At 39.4% G+C, this 20,000-nt stretch overlaps 1 protein-coding gene across 1 annotated transcript in view; it reads left to right on the forward strand.

Moving 5' to 3' along the window:
- The first annotated feature begins 13,445 nt into the window (after positions 1 to 13,445).
- The window catches only part of trim35-39 (tripartite motif containing 35-39), a 7,604-nt gene continuing 1,049 nt past the window's right edge, over positions 13,446 to 20,000 (forward strand). The window contains exons 1-5 of the mRNA XM_073823622.1: positions 13,446 to 14,431; positions 14,584 to 14,667; positions 18,529 to 18,759; positions 18,850 to 18,872; positions 18,962 to 19,080. Of these exons, the coding sequence (XP_073679723.1) occupies positions 14,042 to 14,431; positions 14,584 to 14,667; positions 18,529 to 18,759; positions 18,850 to 18,872; positions 18,962 to 19,080 (847 nt within the window). The 5' untranslated portion in view covers positions 13,446 to 14,041. The remainder of the gene's footprint in view (positions 14,432 to 14,583; positions 14,668 to 18,528; positions 18,760 to 18,849; positions 18,873 to 18,961; positions 19,081 to 20,000) is intronic.

Consider the following 20,000-nt stretch of genomic DNA (forward strand, 5'->3'; position numbering starts at 1 on the left):
CATCATGCATCCACTCAAAAATGGTTCTGATAAATAGCAGATTAGGGTTACATTGTAACGTTACAAAAAGAACAAACATAGAATTCCATAAAGAATTAGTGTCAGTGAGAATTAGTGAGATGCAAAGTTGAAAAACACAATAATTGTAATGAAGGCCAAGTTCCTCGGAAATATCTTCACAATCCTGTCTTTCCATTCAACATTTCTGTGTGTATTTTGCTGTGACTGAGTGGCAGTTTCTCTCTGATGAGGATGTGGGATGTGACAGCATCTGTCTGGGTAGAAATTCACAAATGAGTTTAGAGTCACAGTGCATCTCTTTTATTTAAGTGAAAACAATGAAGTTTATGGAGGTCAAGTTTTTGGACAGTTTGTGAACATTTCACAATGTTAAAAGGTAAAAGTGATTTTTTAAAAATGGTATCGCTTTCATGTGTTTGTGAAAAGTTAATGCATAAACCCAAGTTATAATTTGAGAAATTAACAATATGTGTACTTGGAAGGTAGAGGTCCAGAATTTTGAAAATTATGTGGCTTTGAAAGGATTTTTTGACAGTTTCATATTTTAGGACAAAAAGGCCAGAATAAAGAACCCTACATTAAAACAAAGCCATTTCAGCAAAAAAAAAAAAAAAAATTATAACTATGAAGAATCTTTAAAGAATTTTTTAGTGTTGAAATAATATAAATTTTTCTGTCTTCAGATTAAGTCATTTGTAAATTAATCAAATAAAAAGAGTACTGTTTTTTTTTTTCAGTCAGATTACTGGTGTGCTCCCTAAATAAAAATGGTGCTGAAAGTGGTTCATTGGCTCATAATCATAGGGTAACCATTTTGAGTGCTATAGCACTTATACAGCACCTATGTCGAATGACAAACTACAGTTTATCAGACGGGTATAAAAAAGGTTGGTATACTCTGATAGCCCTTTAAATGCTGAGGAAATAACTAAAATAGATGTGAAACAAGTTGTAGGAAAGAGGATGACTGAAGAGTGTAAAGACCAGCGACTCTACCTGTGTGACTCCACCGAGCAAAGATACCACTAGGGACATATGTTTTGCTTCCAATTCATTCTCTTTGCTACAACTTCGCATCTGTTTGCCTCTTTTGATCTCAACCAAACTTAGGGCTACATAGAGAGTGTGGTGCAAATCAAAATTTCCCACTGACCCTAGAATTTGTATCGTTCACTTCTCACTACCTTCTCTGCTAATGTCTCCACTGCTAAAAGAACATATTACCACAACAAAATTAACTATTTGTCTAACTCTTGCATGCACTTCAAAACATTTTCTTCCCTCCTTTGTCTTCCTTCCATTCCTTGATCAATTCTGCCAGCTGATGACTTAGCCACATTCTTCATTAAAAAATCAGCACACAATTCTCTACATCACAAACTGTCAAACATTATATGAGCAAACTCACTAACGTACTTCTCTCCACTTTGAGACAAAAGTCTCCAAACTCATCCTTTCCAAACATCCTACTACTTGTCCGCTTGATCCAATTCCATTTCATCTCCATCAGTCCATTTCTTCTTCAGCTGTACCTGCACTCACATCATTAACGCATCCCTTCACACTGGTGTCTTTCCCTCAGCATTCAAACAGGCTTGGATAACCTCACTACTTAAGAAACCCACTTTTAGCCCATAGAGAATTACTGACCATTCTATTCATTGAAAAAACCCTTGAATGAGTTGTTTAACCAAGTTTTGGCCTTTTTCACACAGAACAACCCTCTGTACAGCAATCAGTACAGTACTGCTCTTGGTTGCTGGAGTCCTAGAACTGGCAAGAAGGGCTTACAAATCTTTTATACTTACACCTTGCTGGATCTGTCCGCTGCCTTTGACATTGTTAACCACCAGATCCTCCTGTCAACCCTCATGGCAAAGATTATCTCAGGAACCACACTCCAGTGGTTCGAGTCTTACCTCTCAGATATGTCCTTTAAGGTATCTGAGGGGTGAGGTGTCACAACATCTAACTACTGGGGTCCCTCAGGGCTCAGTTCTTGGAGCACTTCTCTTCTCTGTCATCATACATGGCATTATTAGGTTCTGTCATACAGAAACATAGCTTTTCATATCACTGCTATGCTGATGACACTCAACTCTACCTCTCATCTCATCCTGATAATGCAACGATAGCTGCTCACATCTCAGCTGTTCTAACAGACATTTCTTGCTGGATGAAGAACCATCACCTTTAACTCAACCTTGCCGAGACAGAACTGCTTGTGGTTACATCAAACCCAATGTTTCATCACAATTTTTCCACTCAGGTAGGCACATCCACCATAAAAAACCTTCCAAGACAGCCAGAAACCTTGGAGTTGTGACTGATGATCAGCTGAATTTCACAGACATATTGCAAAAACTGCCCAGTCCTGCAGATTTGCCTTATACAACATCAGGAAGATCAGATCCTTTCTATTAGAACATGCTATACAACTCATTGTTCTGTCCAGCCTGGACTATTGCAATGCTGTCATGGCAGGTCCTCCAGCCAGTTCTATCAAAACTCTACAACTAATCCAGAATGTGGCTGCAAGATTAGACTTTACTGAACCAAAATGCATCAAGAGACATATGGAGCTCAGACAGGAACACTGTTAGCAGCACAGTTAGTGTTCCACAGAAATCATTGCATAAGAAAAAACTATTATTTTACGGGGTGAATAATTTTTTTTTTACTTTGTGTGGTTTCATTTTTGTTTCTATAAAAGCATCCACATGACTATCATACAAAGTGACTAACATTCATTCGTAATCTAATATCTGGAATTTGTGTTTACATGCCGTGGAATGGTAGAGTATGTACTTTTAAGTCAAGCGTTGCACCCTGAAGGACTGATAACGATTTTTTATGTTTATTGATTATGGAACTAACCACAACTTAATAAAGAGTGCCTTCTTACACATACAGTGGCAAGAACAGGTTTGTGAACTCTTTGGAAATACAATTTAGCCTAAGCAGCAAAACCTCCAACAACAAATATGTCCATTTAGACTTTCCCTCTTCACCGTCCCTTCCCTTGATAGCACAGCCCTGTGTAAGTTATGCCAGAGCATCTAAATTGGCTTCAGCACTCAAAACTCATACTTCTCGAAAAATACTTTATTTACCTGTGTGCTTTGGGTTATTGTCTTGTTGCATCATCCAGCTTCTGTAAAGCCTTCATGAAGTTCATTTTCAAGTCATACATTGCTCTCCCGTAAAATGTTTTGATACACTTTTAAAGTCATCGTTCTTTGATTGATTGCAAGTGTCCAGGCCCTGAGGAAGCAAATCTGTTCCATACCATGATAGTGTTGCTTTAATGCTAAAAAAACGTACAAGTTAGACGTTTTTCAACCTTTAAAACGTACAAATAGCCACGTATTTTTAGCTCAAAACGTAAAATATTTAAGTTACTTTCATTTCATTAAGATACTTGTGTCAATGCCTTTTTATCATTTTATTAATGAGCGGTTTATTTTTTTAATGAATGAGCGTTCAATTTTCCTGCCGTTAAACCTGTCGTTTCCTGATGCGGCTCTATTTGGATTTGTAAAATGCATTCAGTGCGGTTCCCTTTTGAAGGGAACTCTCACTGCGTCCTCTAGAGGGCGCTTTGGGGAACGCTGCAGCGTGACTCGTGTCTGAAGAATACATAGAAAAACTACATGAAATGGCCGGCACCAGCGTATGACGTCACCGCGGGGCGCACGTCGCCACCGCTGCGTCACTACCGGGTGATCATAACATAAAAGAGGCGCCCGTGCAACACAATACATCTTCGCTGTCTTCAGCTTTCTCTGTCTGAGAGTGCATTGGAAAGAAACGGTAAGAATCCTTTCTTTAACTACTATCATGGCGAGCACTAGCAAATCGTTTAAGAGGTGTGTGGATCCGTGTCCTTGTTATTTGACACCTGATGACACACATGATCTTTGCATATTTTGTTTGGGCGAAGAGCACGCATGCGATGTCCTTGAGGGGGCATCGTGTGTTCATTGCGAGCGCTTTTCTATGAGAAAGCTCCGGTCTCGTCTGTCTCTCTTTCTGAGGAAAGATGAGCGTCCACTTTCCCCTCGCGGTTCGGGTCCTGCCGCTGCCGAGGCACAGAGGAGACTGAGCTCGTGGGGTTCGCAAGTGGAACTGGCTGACGAGCTTGAAAGGGGACTTTCCCTTTCTTACTCCCCAGCCAGAGACCATGACAGACTCCTGGCTGATGATGACGCATTATCTCTGACATCATCAGATCCGGGAGCGAGTGCTCTTTTGGGTTCCACCCAAGAAAAGCAGGAAGAGCTAGAGTTCGATGAAGAGGCTGAGGCTGAATCCTCTCAGCCTTCCTGCCCTGCATACGAAGAGTTGTTGGAGGTTATGGACAGCGCCACGGCCAGGCTTGATCTGCCGTGGAAGCGGGCTAGAAAGGTAGTATCGCAAGACCGCCTCGACGAGCGCTATCTTTCAGGCCATAAACACCCAGCTCCAGTGAGCCTCCCATTCCTTCCCAATCTTCATGTAGAAATCGAGAAGGTCTGGAAGAAGCCGTACTCGTCCCGCATCCATAGTTCATCTATGGCGAACTATGCTAACATCGAAGGGTTGCGCGACCACGGCTATGAGAAGATGCCGCCTGTTGAGGAGACGCTAGCCTGCTATCTCTCCACGGGGCAAGCATCCGCTCTAAAGACTCCCTCTCTGCCTTCTCCGGCCCTGCAAGTAACATCTCGGTTGAATGGCAGAGCGTATGCAGCAGCAGGTCAGGCGGTGGGTGCATGGCAGTGCTTCAAAGCCTACCAGGCCGATCTTCTGAAAGACCTGGACAAGGGTCAGGGTCTCTCCCCTGACCAGGTGGCTGAGCTCCGTCGCACCACAGATCTTGCGCTTCGTGCCACCAAGCAGGCAGCTACCCATATGGGTAGGGCTATGGGGGCTATGGTGGTTATGGAGAGACATCTGTGGGTGAACCTGGCTGATGTCGGGAGGAAAGAGAAGGGCTTTCTTCTCGCCGCACCGGTTTCGCCATCTGAGCTTTTCGGTGCCTCCGTCGAGACGGTGGTCGAAAAGTTCAGAGAAGCAAAGACGCGCTCAGCTGCCTTCAAGTCCTTTATTCCTCGAAGGTCCAGGTCTCAGCCCGAACATCACAGGGGTCCTGCTCCGTCTCCTTCTGAGGAACAGAGGCGAGTGCAGAAGGCTAGTGTTGCATCCCGCGCCCCTCCTCCCCCTGCTGGCAGGTCTAGGAGGCGACGCGGGTCGAAGGGTGGCAGACAGGATTTGAGGGAAGTGATCCAAGCGAGACAACATTCTCGCAAGAATAAGAGCAGTACGTAAAACTTTTTGCCTTCCCTCTGTCCAGTCTGGTCACCATATTAATTCCCCTGTCTCCATTGGGACTTCCTGCACTCCCCGGACCTATGATGTTCTTTGGTGGTTCTGCCTGCATAGAACCCTAATTTATTGATGGTCTGGAATCTACCGTTTAGGCGGTTTCTAAGGGAACCCGCTTTTTCAACATGCAGGGTGTTCTTATGGGTGAGTACGATCCATTTTTTATTTATAAAGTAAAAAAAAACAAAAAAAACAAGGGAACTTCATGCTGTCTCAGGCCTGTGTATGTTGTTTCTTTTCTTCATAGAAGAAATACGAGGAGTCTACGGCGGATGCTCCCCCTCTGATCCTACGGATTAAGGTTACGGCAGTGTTCGCCCTCTCCACGCCACAGGCCGTGCGGTAAACCAAACCCTTACAGCATATGTTAGACATAGGACTGCTGTCCTCTTCAAGGTAAGCTCCCTAAGGTAAGCTCGCTGTTGTAATTGAGCACCACCTGGTGATCGCTTTCCAGCTTTGGGTCTTGATTCCAGTTTACTTTGGTGAACGCTCCCCTTTCTGCGGAAAGGGTTTTTATGTAACTGAGCGTCTCTCTGTGACTCATCTCAAGACACCTCATTCTAGCCTGAGGGCTGAGGTAGTGCTTGATATAGAATCTACGCCCAGGCTGACGAATGCCTCCCTCTATGTGAGAGGGCTTGAGCATCCTTCGGTGTTTAAACACCTTAGAAAGCTGACACCTTAGGATCGATTCTCGCCCCTCAGGCCTCATTTCACTTCCCTTTTCCAGGAAAGGTTTTTATGAAGTGGTAAATCATAGGATGGTTTTTCTTCCTGACCTCAGGGTTAGGAAGCTGTCTTCATGATTTATTTCTGGAGCTACCCAGAATTCTTTAAGGCAAACCAAACAGGTGCTCCCCTTTCTGAGGAAAGGGTCCCTTAGAGCTTAAGAACTCACGTTCCTCCCTGTGCGCAGGGTTTTTGGAACTGACCTTATAGCTCCCCTAAGTCTAGGGTTCCCTTCAGAGCACCATCTCAGAGTGGAAAGTCTTCCTCCCTTCTTAGGGTGGGAATCTACCCTGGGTAGACTCTGAGAGTTACTATCTTCTACAAGGAGGTTGGCGTGCCCCCCTTTCTCAAGGGTTCACTGAATCAGAGCACCACTCCTTGGTGGCCGAGTTTCCTCCCTGTGCATCAGGGTTAGGAGCTTGACCTTCATACTTCAGGTTTTTACTCTCTAGCCTTGGATTCTGGATGAATGCTCCCCTCTACGAAGGGTAACAGTAAGAGCATTCGCTCCTGTTGGGTTACGCAGCTCCCCTTCTTTGGGAGGGTCCTCTATGAGCTCCAACCCACCTTTGTGAGATTGCCGGACCTTTATAAAGGTCATGTGGACTGGGCTGTGCACGCTCCCCCTTCTCATTAAGGGTTCCCTGAGAGCAGTGCCCCCTTCTGGAGTGCGATCCTCCCTGTGGATCAGGGTTAGGAATTTGTCCTCTACTATCGTCCACTATTACAGGATGGTCTCAGCTCCATGGTTATCTCTGTTGACAGATAGCTTGCGAGCCTCTGTCCGGAGTAGGGTGCAGCATCGCAATCCCCTCATCGTGAGGGTTATCCCCTCTTCCGTCTCTTTAGACGGCATGGAGCTGATAGTGAAACCCCCTGGGAAAACACTCTCCTTAAATCCGATCATTTCGGTAAGCGTCCCACGCTATGCCTGGGCGTCTTTCTTAAAATCCACAAGAGTGGTAAGTGCACATACACCTGGGGCACTTCTATAAAATCCACGTGTGTGGTAGGTTCCCACCAAGTTTTGGGTTCTTCCTTAAACCCTTTACGGTATGGGTCACGCGTCTTGCCTCGTTCCCATTTATTGGAGTTGGCTTACAACCCCGGTCCCCTGGGTTCAACTCTTTAGATATCACTGTTGATGTCTGCCGACCATCCACTATCAGGGCGTACCACTACTAGTGGCCCTTTGAATGGACCCAGGACAGGTTTGCTGCCCTCATATGAGAGCCAGTTCCTGAGGGAACTAGGCCCTATGTTGCGGTAGTTCTTTGTTCTGAAGAGTCTAAGTTTCCTTAGACTTAGCTGTTTCCCTCAGAAAGAATTACTCTAATTCCAAGCCTAGAGCTGTGCCCTGGGTTCTAACCCAGTCTAGGTAAGTGGGTAACAGTTCAGGTCTCTGGCCGTGGGGGATAACGTCTTGTCAGCCGTCACCACGTCCTAGTAGGGGCAATTCTTCTCAGAATTGTTGCTTAGTGCTCGCTGACATAGCATGCACTCCCCTCAGCATGGCAGCGTGGGTATTCCGTTCCCCAAAGCGCCCTCTTGAAGACGCAGTGAGAGACGTATGTAACCTCAGTTCCCTGAGAATAGGGAACGAGACAATGCGTCCTCTAGACTTTCCTCCATGCTTCGGACGATAAGATTCAGACATTGAAGATGTATTGTATTGCACGGGCGCCTCTTTTATGTTATGGTCGCCCGGTAGTGACGCAGCGGCGGCGACGTGCACGCCGCGGTGACGTCATACGCTGGCGCCGGCCATTTCATGTAGTTTTTCTATGTATTCTTCAGACACGAGTCACGCTGCAGCGTTCCCCAAAGCGCCCTCTAGAGGACGCAATGTCTCGTTCCCTATTCTCAGGGAACTGAGGTTACATACGTAACCTAGAGACGGTTTATTGCTGTTGCTGCTGGAGTCGCTGCTCGGGATGGAGATGAAGATCGCCGGATAAAGACATGAATTTGGGTCTGTTACTAGGAATCATATGAATTCTGAAGATCTGGATTACAGCTCACAAATAAAATTGTTTCATTTTGTAATTATGATGTGTGTTCGGTGTACTTATGGTTCTATTGTTAGTCACAGCTTGTCGAATAAAACGCCTATGGTAGGCCGTTTTAGCCTAAAATATACTAAGCATTACTCGTCGTAATTGCATTTTTACTACTAACAGTTGAATTAGAAAGCTCTATAATTCAGTTTTTTCAGGTAACAATGCAATTAGAGAGTGCTCTAATTAAATTCTTACTAATAACAATTATAATTAAAGAGCTCTCTAATTCAATTACTACTAGTAACAATTCCAATTAGAGAGCTCTCCAAAGCAATTTTTACTAGTAATAATACCAATTACAGAGCTCCCTAATTCAGTTTTTACTAGAAGAATTCCAATTAGAGAGCTCTCTAATTATTACTTGTAAAAATGCAATTACAGAGCTCTACAATTAAATTTTTACTAGCAAAAAAACCACATGAAAGATATGTTTAAAGGTGCCATAAAATGCATTTATACAATATTTTAAACTGTTCTCTGACATCTACATAGAAGGTATATGGCATAGGAAAGGGCAAAAATTCTCCAGAAATGGTTTTACAGGTCCATTTACAACCCTAGGATTTGTCCCTAGAATGAAATGCTCTGTTATTGCCTTATTTGGAAGGTTTGTGAATATTAATGATGAGCTCTGCTCTGATTGGCTGTTTCACAGAGCTGGTCATCTCAATAGCTAGCAATAAGCACATAGAAAATATATATTTAATTACGCAGCTCTAGCCGCTTTTAATATGCGGTTTGTTGAATCTGCTGTTTTAAATCCGCAACATTTTCCTCTCACTATTGTGATCGCATGTGCTCTGTGTAAGTGCAGTGACACAAGTACTTACCACACAAGTTTAGATGCTTGTAAGTGATGCTTAGGATCTGTAAATTATTCGCCATCATCAGCGCAGTCATTTTTCTGTTTATGTGGTAAGTGCAATGTAACAGGTTACTGCTAGCATTAAGCTAACCATGTCCCTTCAGTGGCTTGCCTTATTTTAGTGATGTACTGACATTACTGAAGATTGGGCGATGCAAATGTTGGGGGCGTAACTATTAACAGACTATTGCGTAATAGTCTGTGTTATGTTGGAATTGACCTATTTTTCAGTGGTCTTTTGAAAACACTAGATTTTTATAAGAAGGAGGAAATTTTGGTGTTTGAGACTCATGGTATGTCATGTCCATGTACTGAACTGTTATTATTTAACTATGCCAAGGTAAATACAGTTTACCTTTACTTGCAGAGCTCTGTAATTGAATTAAAAAGCTCTCTAATTCAGCTCTTACTAGTAACAATTGAATTAGAGAGCTCTCTAAATGGAATTCTAGTAAAAACTGAATTAGCTCTTTAATTGGAATTATTACTAGTAAAAAAATGATTTAGAGAGCTCTCTAATTGTAATTCTTAGTAAAAATTCTGTTGTGGAGCTCTGTAATTAAAAATGAATGGAAGTCAATGGAGACATATGACTAGTAAAATTTTATTTGTAGAGCTCTCTAATTGGAATTGTTACTAGTAGGAACTAAATTATAGAGCTCTCTAATTGAATTGTTACTAGTAAAAATGCAATTACGATGAGTAACGCATAGTATATTTTAGGCTAAAACACCCACTACAGTAAACGAAGTTAATATTAAATGCCATTGGTATGACAACTAAAAACAGCAATAATAATGTGATTTCAATATTCATAAGGATTCGTTTTTATGTGTAGTCAAAACATCAGTATTGTACTGCTAGTAATACGTAAGCATTTGTCCGTTTGGATTATGTAAATATGTCAGTATTGTACGTTTTAGTGTCTGGAAAAACATAAGCAAATGTACGTTTTGTGGAAACACATTTTACGTAAAATACATACGAATTATCACGAGATCACGTTGCACACACACACACACACACACACACACACACACACACACGCACACACATGTTGGGTTTACATGTTTTATGGGGACATTCCATAGGCGTAATGGTCCCCACAAGGTCAAAATCTACTGGTATTCCTATCCTTGTGGGGACATTTGGTCCCCACAACGTGAATGTTGAATGAATACCAGGTACACACATACACACACACACACACACACACACAAAAATGGTTATCATCTAAGATAAATTGCGTTAATATATAGTGTAAAAATAATTAATTACATCTGTTTATCCCTAAATTGCAAATATGTTTTTTTTAACTATATCTATTTAATCAATATCTATAGATGCACCAAATTATTCACTGATTAACCATTAAATGAGTTAGACTAAATAATAGACACATGTATTAAACTAAATGAGAAGACATGCAAATGAAAAGTTTGATAGTAAGAGCTTTATGAAAGGCAATTAATGTGAATGAAACATTTATATAGATGAAACATCCTGAAAATGCTATGTGAATAGTTTGTTAGTTGAGATTTGGAAAAAAAGAGATACGATGCTTCAAAGACAAAAGGACTTCCAGAGTATCCGAGCCATATAGCACTGAAGGATCTTCCAGTTACAAATCCAAAGACCAAAGGCTGAAAGGGTGAATAATAGTGCAGCTCTTCAGGAAGCAAGATCATGAAGGCATGGATAACAGACAAATTTTTAGTTCAAAAGAAATTCAAAACGTTCAAAATTCAAAGTTCAAAAGAAAAAATGTCAGACTGGAAATTTTAAAGTTAGTGAAGAATGGTTGAGAAATAAGCTATTGTGCTTCTTTTTATTAATGTGAGATATTTTATTTTGCCACAATCATAAGGTGGAGCCTGTCAAGACAAGGACACTGATAAACCATAGAGATTCAACAGATAGAATAATCTCTTGATCCCATTAGAAATGTCTTATATGTTAGTTATTCACTTTCACATTCTACAGTCATGGTCTAGTAATTCAGTTTCACATCTTCTAACTGTACATAGAATTATGTGTTCTCTTCCATATTTCCTGCAAAAACTGTGGAACAGGTTTCCTAAAGGGTAAGAACATCACTTAACATGATTTATCATTATTTTAACATTTTTTGGAGAAGTGTAACAATTTAATTTAGATAATAAGATAATAATATTAACTACTAAATTACAAATATTAATATTAATTTTCTAAACTCTTAGTTTCACCTCTGTAAACATGACCATATCAGTATTTATCAACACATTTTTTAAACATTTCAGGGGGTTGCAAGAAAAATAAATTAAAAAAAAAATATATAAGGATATAATGAAATATAAGGAAAGAGACTCATACATGGTTTTATACAATTCTCCAAGGGGTTGATTATTTTTGGATAAGTGTTTTAAAGATTCTGTGTATTTTTTACATTAATTTTTAAAACTATTTACAGAGGGTTTACTGTTATTTCACTTAAGTTTATTTTAAATTAAATTAAATTAAATGACAGAATATCAGCACTAATGTCAATATTTAGCCATAAAGATCCTGCCAGAACTGTAATGTGACTGGACAAAAAAAAAAAAATTTGAATTCTGAATTCTGAGCACTTTCAAGATATTGAGTACAGCTTACAAAAGAAACATCAAATAATGTAAATTAATTGTCACAGAATAAGAATATGTGAATAACTCAGTTTTGACAAAAATGTCAGATAGAACCTTATAATTCTAAGGTGACGAAATGTTTAATGATTTTCAGCTCTTCTAAACAAAAAACAGAGATCTACCTCAAATGCAATCTTTAGGGTAAAATGTTCAGCTGGATAGACATGTTTGTGTTTTAAAGGTGTTGTATTTGTCATTTTTACAGATTCAGTGCGACAGCTGTAACCGTGTGTTCCATGCAGAGTGTGTGCCGACGGACACAACAAAATTCACCCCGGGATTGCTGTTTGTGCAAAACTTAATCTAGAGATTATGTGGTATCTTCATTTATGTTGCTACATTATGATTCTGAATGGCTGGATTCAGAAATACATTTCTACTTCTATATATATATCTTCCAAGTGGTTTATGAAGTTGTTTATTAATATTATTTTGTGAAATCTGAAATGATTTAAAAGAGTTCCACGTGTGAAACTTGATCTGTCCTTGACTGGAGTAAAACACCCAACATGTTAAAACATACATTTAACTCTGAAGGGATTTGAATAATACCTGTATAAATGTGAAGAACTGATATAAGTGCTATAATGCATGGCTGACATTCATTTTCTGCAAAATTCTAGACTAAATGCTCGTTAAAGTTGACACAGACAGAGACCTTCCAGTTGAAAAAAAACAGCATATGCTGGTTAGGTAGGTTTTGATGCTGGGATGCTGGGTAGGGATGCTGGTTTAAACTGGTTTATGCTGGTCCTTTGCTTGTTTATGCTGGTTCTTTTGCTGGTTTACCAGCATAAACCAGCAAAGGATGAGCATAAACCAGCATCAAAACGTACCTAACCAGCATATGCTGTTTTGTTTTTATTTTTTCACCAGGGTTGGCCATTCTGAAGAAGTATGTGACGGTGAAAATAGACAAAGGGAAGCAAATGCAGTTGGTGAAGTTTATTGAGACAAACAAACAAGGGAAGGATGACCAGAAGGACGAGATGAGGTGAAGAGATGATTCCTGTGTGGTGAAGTCTCTCGGCTGGCAGACACAAGGGCTAGATGGCAGAGTGGTGACGTGGCGTGCAGTTCCTGTGGTGTAGGTGAATCCGGTGACAAACAACGACGAGATACACATCCAACAAGACTCACAATCCAAGACACAACAGACAGGTCCAAATCCAGAATGAGCAGTGAGACATGAGAGTTCCTATAGACCAGATAATAGTGAGCAGGTGTGAGTGTAATCAGTGCTAATGACAAGACAGGAGTGAACAATCAGGGAAGTGCAGTGCAAGGGGAACAGCGACCTCAGGTGGCTGAGGGAAACCCCACAGCCCAGATCATGACAAGGTATGCATGGAAATGTTCATGTTAACTTTGAAGGAATTTGAAAAATATAAATGTGAAGAACTGATCAGTGCCATAATGTATTGTGACTTCGCCATTGATTTTTTACACAGATGGTCGTGTAAAAAACGGTCGTTTAAAAAAGAGTTTATTGATATTTTCATGTTAACTCTGAAGGAATTTCAATAATGCATGTAGAAAAAAGGACAAAATAATCAGTTATAATTTATTTTTTTTCTCAAAAACTCCACAGTGTACTATATATTCGAATGTAATATAATTGTATCTTTTATAATTTACAATATTGATATGTTTTTAAATATTTATTTAACATAGATCTTCGTCAGCTTTTTGGCTGCTTCGTGTCTCCGTATCGTAATTCCACAAATAGACGTGCAAACATGTGAAAACAAACAGGACTGCTGAAGAAGTATCAGGGGGATTCTCGGTCGATAAACTCTCTCCATCGTCAGAGAAGGATTTATTAGTAACATTTTACAGGGGCACAGCGGTATTTCATGTTTTAATTTCATATATCTTAAAAGGATATCTATTTAGACTACATTTTAATGCAACAACTGCGGCTGTCTGTCAAAAGCTGCGCAGTGTTTTCGGGAGGCGTTGTTGTTTTTTTACTTGAGGGTTAAGCTTGACATGTCCCACCCTGACTTCGTGTTTTAAAACATCGAGGAAATCAAACCAAGGCTCGGAACAAATTCTGATAATGTTATCGAACTTGCTTTTATAACCTTAAGGTGGTAAGAAACCCTCTACACCCTTTCAAAACTTGTACGGACTTGACAACCTCAGTGTTTCTTTTCCCACTGTCTCGACAAAAGCAATCAGTCAAGTCAGCAATCTGTGGAGAAGAAGAGAAACACACAGAGTTTGTTTTTTAATAGATAGCAGCATTCTGTTATTTGTGGTAGTTGTTTTTTTTTTTACCATAAAGTGAAAGTGAAACTTAGTTTGCTGGAGCGGTCAAACAGGGAAAAATGGATGTGAACGAAATCTCTTGTCCGATTTGCTGTGAAATCTTCAAGGCTCCTGTTCTTCTGTCGTGCAGTCACAGTTTCTGCAAAAAGTGTCTTCAACAGTTCTGGAGAACCAAGTGCACTAAGGAATGTCCCATCTGCAGGAGAAGATCCTCAAGAGATGATCCTCCAAGTAATCTTGTGTTACAAAACTTGTGCGAGTCGTACATGAAGGGGGGAAATAAGAGGAGCCACTCATCAGAGTCTGAGGAAATCTGCAGTTTACATGATGAGAAATTCAAGCTCTTCTGTCTGGAGGACAAACAGCCTGTGTGTTTAGTGTGCAGAGATTCACAAAAACACATCAATCACTCATTCAGACCCATCTGTGAAGTAGTTTCATCTCATAAGGTAGGAGAAATGTGTCTTCTTTCAAGAACTAAAAATAGTCAAACGCAGATATCATCAAAATCATGAGCTCAGCATTTTTTTTTTTTCACTCTTGTACTCAACCTTGTATCACATTTAGAAACATTTCACTGTATTCTCTTGATACATTCTAGGAAAAGCTTAAGTCCTTACAAGAGAAACTTAAACACAGAGAGAGATTTAAAGAAGAGTGTGTGAAAACACTTAAACACATTCAGGTGAGGATACACATCAAGAGTCAAATACATTTTGATTACAGGTGAAGGATATCTAGAGTCAAGCATGAAATTATTCATACCCCTGACACATTCTGACTTAAAGTTACTTTTATTCAAACAGCATTTTTTTTTACAAGAGTCATCATTGTGGAAATTTTTTTACTCATCTTTTATTTACATTTGAACAAAAAGTGGCATGTCCAAAATTATTCATACCCTTCTCAATAATCAATAGAAAAGCCTTTATTGGCTGTTACAGCAATCAAAGTCTTACTATAATTGCTGACCAGCTTTTTGCATGTCTCCACTGGTATTTTTGCCCATTCATCTTTAGTGATGAGCTCCAACTCTTTCAGGTTGGAGGTACTCCTTGCCATCACCCTGATCTTTAGCTCCCTCCACAGATTCTCAATTGGATTTAACCTCTTAAACTCTGTGTTTCAAAATGTTGCTGCTTCATTTACACGACCTTCCTCATATAGTATCAGCCCAAATATGGTCTCATTTGAAAGCTTAGAGTCTCCTCTTTACGAGGAATACCATAACTTCTTTTATGATTAATAAAGTAGTAAAATTATGCTTAGAATTTATGTTGTTCCACACACAAATTTCCGCCTAACGATTGTGAAGAATTCTTACAAAGAATGTGTTTTTTTTATATTTTTCACAAAACAGACAAGTTATATATCACAAGAAAGCTCTCATTCTCAAGAATCTGACTATGTAAATCATTTTATTGTGTGACGAACACAGATCGAATAATCTTCAATTGAATCGCGATATGATGTTTGATTAAACAAGGTTCAGGAGGAGCACGATCAGATAATCAACCCATTCGGCACAGGTGCAACCTGTTTAACCAATCATTCAATCAGCGCATCCTCTATATATTACCAGCCGTCTTACCTCCATCCAGCGATAGTTTCTTGGCATCCCTCCTCCACCCCTACTCCCCACTTCTAATCTGTTTCGATCCTACACTAGCAGGGGGAGTTCTCTGGTTCCGGCCTGTATTCCGGCCCGGAACCCTTCCCCAGGACAGCACGCCAAAATATGCTTAATACTCGCTCAAGCAGATTAGATGTAAGGGCGAACTCGTGAAGTCAGAATATAATAAAAAGTGTTTCAAAATGTTGCTGCTTCATTTACATGACCTTCCTCATATAGTATCAGCCCATAAATGATCTCATTTGAAATCTTAGAGTCTCCTCTTTACTAGGAATACCATAACTTTTAGTTTTATGATTCATAAAGTAGTAAAATTATGCTTAGAATTTATGTTGTTCCACACACAAATTTCCGCCTAACGATTGTGAAGAATTCTTACAAAGAATGTGTATTTCTTATATTTTTCTCAAAACAGACAAGTCATATATCACAAGAAAGCTCTCTTTCTCAAGATTCTGACCATATAAATCATTTTATTGTGTGACAAACACAGATCAAACAATCTTCAATCGAATCGCGATGTCAGAATATTACCTCAAGAGTAAAATTACATATTCTATAACTTTCCTCCATATTCTACTGCTTCAGTTCAGTTAGCCGCAAATAGCCACAAACTAAACAAAAAGCCATTTTATCTTTTAGATTAGGATCTCTTCTTTCAAACGAGACCATTCTCACGTTTCTGCGTTGCTTCATTGCTGAGAAATCCGTTGTTTTGCCAGACGCGCTTTTTCCAAACACTTGCGCGCTTATGTATGTGCGCTCTGAACCGCTCAAACAGGTGCGTGTGTGTCTGCGGCCGCACTCAGAGCGTCTCAGTAGATCAGATTACAGTCGCCGGCCGCCTGCAGTGCTGAACACGGTAAAGTCTAGAAGGGATACAGCTAAGGCTACTGGGCATGCGCACATCAGTCTAACGTTATTTTTGTCACACTGTACAACAATAATACTTTTTTTGTATTATAGTAAGGGCTAAGTTTAGGGTTGGGGTAGGTGTGAACGATGACACAGACGCATCTCCAGCGTGCCGAAGAAGAAGTGTCATGGAGAGGTTCCGGGTCACACAATATGCTTCGACGGTGCGGTGAATTGTGGGATATGTAGTTTTTGGACTCTTTGAGCGTAGATATCATAGATATAATGTCTCAGAGGAATATAGCGGTCGCCATTATCCAAAATAGACGCTAAATGAATAAATAACGGGCCGTTTCCACGGAGAGCAGAGGATCCGCGGCTCATAAGCGCGTCTATAAGTATTACAGCGCTTCTATTCAGGTTTGTTTTATTCCTATAATTACTTTGAAACGTAAAGGACACCAAAACAATCTGCTAAGCTATGTATTGAGTGTATATTGAATATTTACAGTAAAGTACAGTAGGTATTTCAGTAAATACACAGGCAAACATGAAAATGAAACATAATTCAGTCAATAATCATGAAAAGTGCTATGGTACATAGTAAAATAGTATTCTAAGGGGTAATATGCTTTATAAAACCTGTTTTTGCAAAGAAACAGAAGTATACTTTTAGGGGGGGAAAAGTGGGGAAATAGGGGTAAAAGGGGCACTGTGACTCCCTTCGGTTATAATTCAATAACTTTCAATTAGAAACTGTTATATGAAAAAAATCTTTTTTCTGGTATATCCTGAGACCTAGTGGAATCAAACAAAACAATTTGCAAAGAACTGAGACACCTAAATCCTGAGTTACAGACTTTCAAAAAAAAACTTTTGAAAAAAAAATCAAAAAGCGCCTATGATTTTTTAGTTTTTATTGTAGTTTTTGAAACCTATATAATGTTATTTATAAAGAATTACACTGATATTATGTAGTTTAAATGGTTTTCTATACAATGAAACCATTTTTTTTTATTTCCTCCATTGTATGTGTATAGGGGAACCATTTGAATTTAGGTAGGCCAAATGCAGGCGGAAATCCCCCAAATAGCCGCAGAGCTTAAGGGGTTTTAAGTCAGGACTCTGGCTGGGCCACTGCAAAACGTTAATGTTTTTGTCTGCTAACCATTTCTTCACCACTTTTGCTGTGTGTTTTGGGTCGTTGTCGTGCTGAAATGTCCACTGGTGCCCAAGGCCAAGTTTCTCTGCAGACTGCCTGATGTTGTTGTTGAGAATTTTGATGTATTGCTCCTTCTGCGTCCATGGAACCCAGCGGTGTGCAGTGTCTGATGGACAGTCTGTCTTGAGGTTTTGCCACCAGCAGAGCTCAGATTCATCAGGATGGCCTTGGTGGTGATCCTTGGATTCTTTTTTTAACTCTCTCACTATCCTCCTGGCCAGCACAGGTGTCACTTTTGGCTTCCGACCACGTCCTCTGAGATTTTTCAGTGTGGAATGTCTTGTATTTTTTGTAATAATACTTTGTATTGTAGCCACTGGAACTTCAAAACATTTAGATATGGTCTTAAAGCTCTTTCCTGACTTGTGAGCAGCCACAATGCACAGCCGCAGGTCCTCAGTGAGCTCGTTTGTCTTAGCCATGACTGTCCACAAACCAACAGCAGAGAGCTTCTGTTTTTCACCTGTTGAGTTGATTAAAACAGCTGTTTTCAATGAATCAGGGTAATTAGGATGCTTTAGAACAGCTTGGACTATTTGGAATGATATAGAACTTTGGATTTTCCCATAGACTGTGACAGTCTGCAAAGGATATGAATAATTTTGGACATGCCACTTTTTGTTCAAATGTAAATAAAAGCTGAGAAATATTTTTTTTCCACAATGTTGCCTCTTGTACATTGTCTTATTATCTTTTGGGAGAAGCCTGTGTCATTTCCGGTCAAAAAAAACTTGCTGGTTAAATAAAACTAATTTGCCAGGGGTATGAATAATTTCAGACTTGACTGTATATGCGTGCTTTTTCAAATGATCAAAGTGAATGTGATTTCTTTTCAGTCTCAAGTGGAGCACACAGAGCATCAGATTAAACTGGAGTTTGAGAAGCTTCATCAGTTTCTCAGAGATGAAGAAGAAATTGCAATCTCTGAGTTGAGGAATGAACAGGAGCAGAAGAATCAGATGATGCAGGAGAAGTTTGCAGAGATCAACTGGCACATCTCAGCTTTTTCACACACAATCAGTGACTTGGAAAAGATGATGAATGCCAATGAAGTCGTGTTTCTAAAGGTCTCATTTCAGATCATTGATTCAATGTTTGATCACTGATTCAGCTCTTGATAATTTAAGGAGATAATAAATTGTCTGTTTATTTTCCAGAACTTTCCAAAGGCGATGGAAAGGTGAGTGGTCTGTTTGTGTCCCTTGTGTCAGTGGTTCTGAACACATCTCACTAACCCACTGCAGTTCTGACTCCTAAATGTTTTTCCAGAGTCCAGAGCATACAGTTGGATCCACAGCTGGCTTCTGGAGCTTTGATTAATGTGGCACATTACTTAGGCAACCTTCCGTTCAGAGTCTTCAAGAAGATGCAGGACATTGTCCAAAACAGTGAGTCTTTAACAAAATGATTCTGAGCACTACAATACTGTTTCAAAGTTTGGGAATGTTAAGATTTTTTTAATGTTTTTAAAAGAAGGATCTTCTGCTCAACAAGGCTGCATTTGTTTGATCAAAAATATGTTTAAAATAGTAATATTGTGAATTATTAATACAGTTTAAAATACCTGTTTTCTGTTTGAATACATTTTAAAATGTAATTGTTCCCTGTGATCAAAGCAACATTTTCAAATTATTACTCCAGTCTTCAGTGTCACATGATCCTACAGAAATCATTATAATGTGCTGATTTGCTGCTCAAGAAACAGAAATCAGCACATTATAATGATTTCTGTAGGATCATGTGGAATTTTTGTAATGATTCCTTCATAAATAGAAAGTTCAAAGTTTTAAAAATACAAATTTTTGTAAAGTAATAAATGTCTTTACTGTCACTTTTGATTGATTTAATGCATCCTTGCTAAATAAGGTAATTAAGTTATATTAACCCCAAACTTTTGAATGGTGGTGTATTTTCGCTGTAATAAAATAAGTGTTTATTTACAGACACAAGGAGTGGCAATATAATAAAATTGAAAATTAAATTAATAATTAAATCTCATAATTACAGACATTTTTAAAGGTAAATGCATTGCAGGGTAACCAAATGAATTTACATGATATTCCCAGGCTTTTGTGATAAGTTTTTTTTTTTTTTTTTCAATTGACATATAATTTCTGTCTGATAAAATCGTTCAGATCACGGCATAACTACAGAAAAACTTATTTATTATTGAAATTAGCATGACATTCAACATTTGGAAATCACACTTACAGTATGGAGATTTTTCAAGACCAGGGGAACAAATTAAAGGTGTCATTTTATTTGATGTATTCCTCACATGTATTTAATTAAAAACAACAAATGTTCT

Source organism: Garra rufa, chromosome 18, assembly GCF_049309525.1.
Source record: "Garra rufa chromosome 18, GarRuf1.0, whole genome shotgun sequence".
Lineage (NCBI taxonomy): Eukaryota > Metazoa > Chordata > Actinopteri > Cypriniformes > Cyprinidae > Garra > Garra rufa.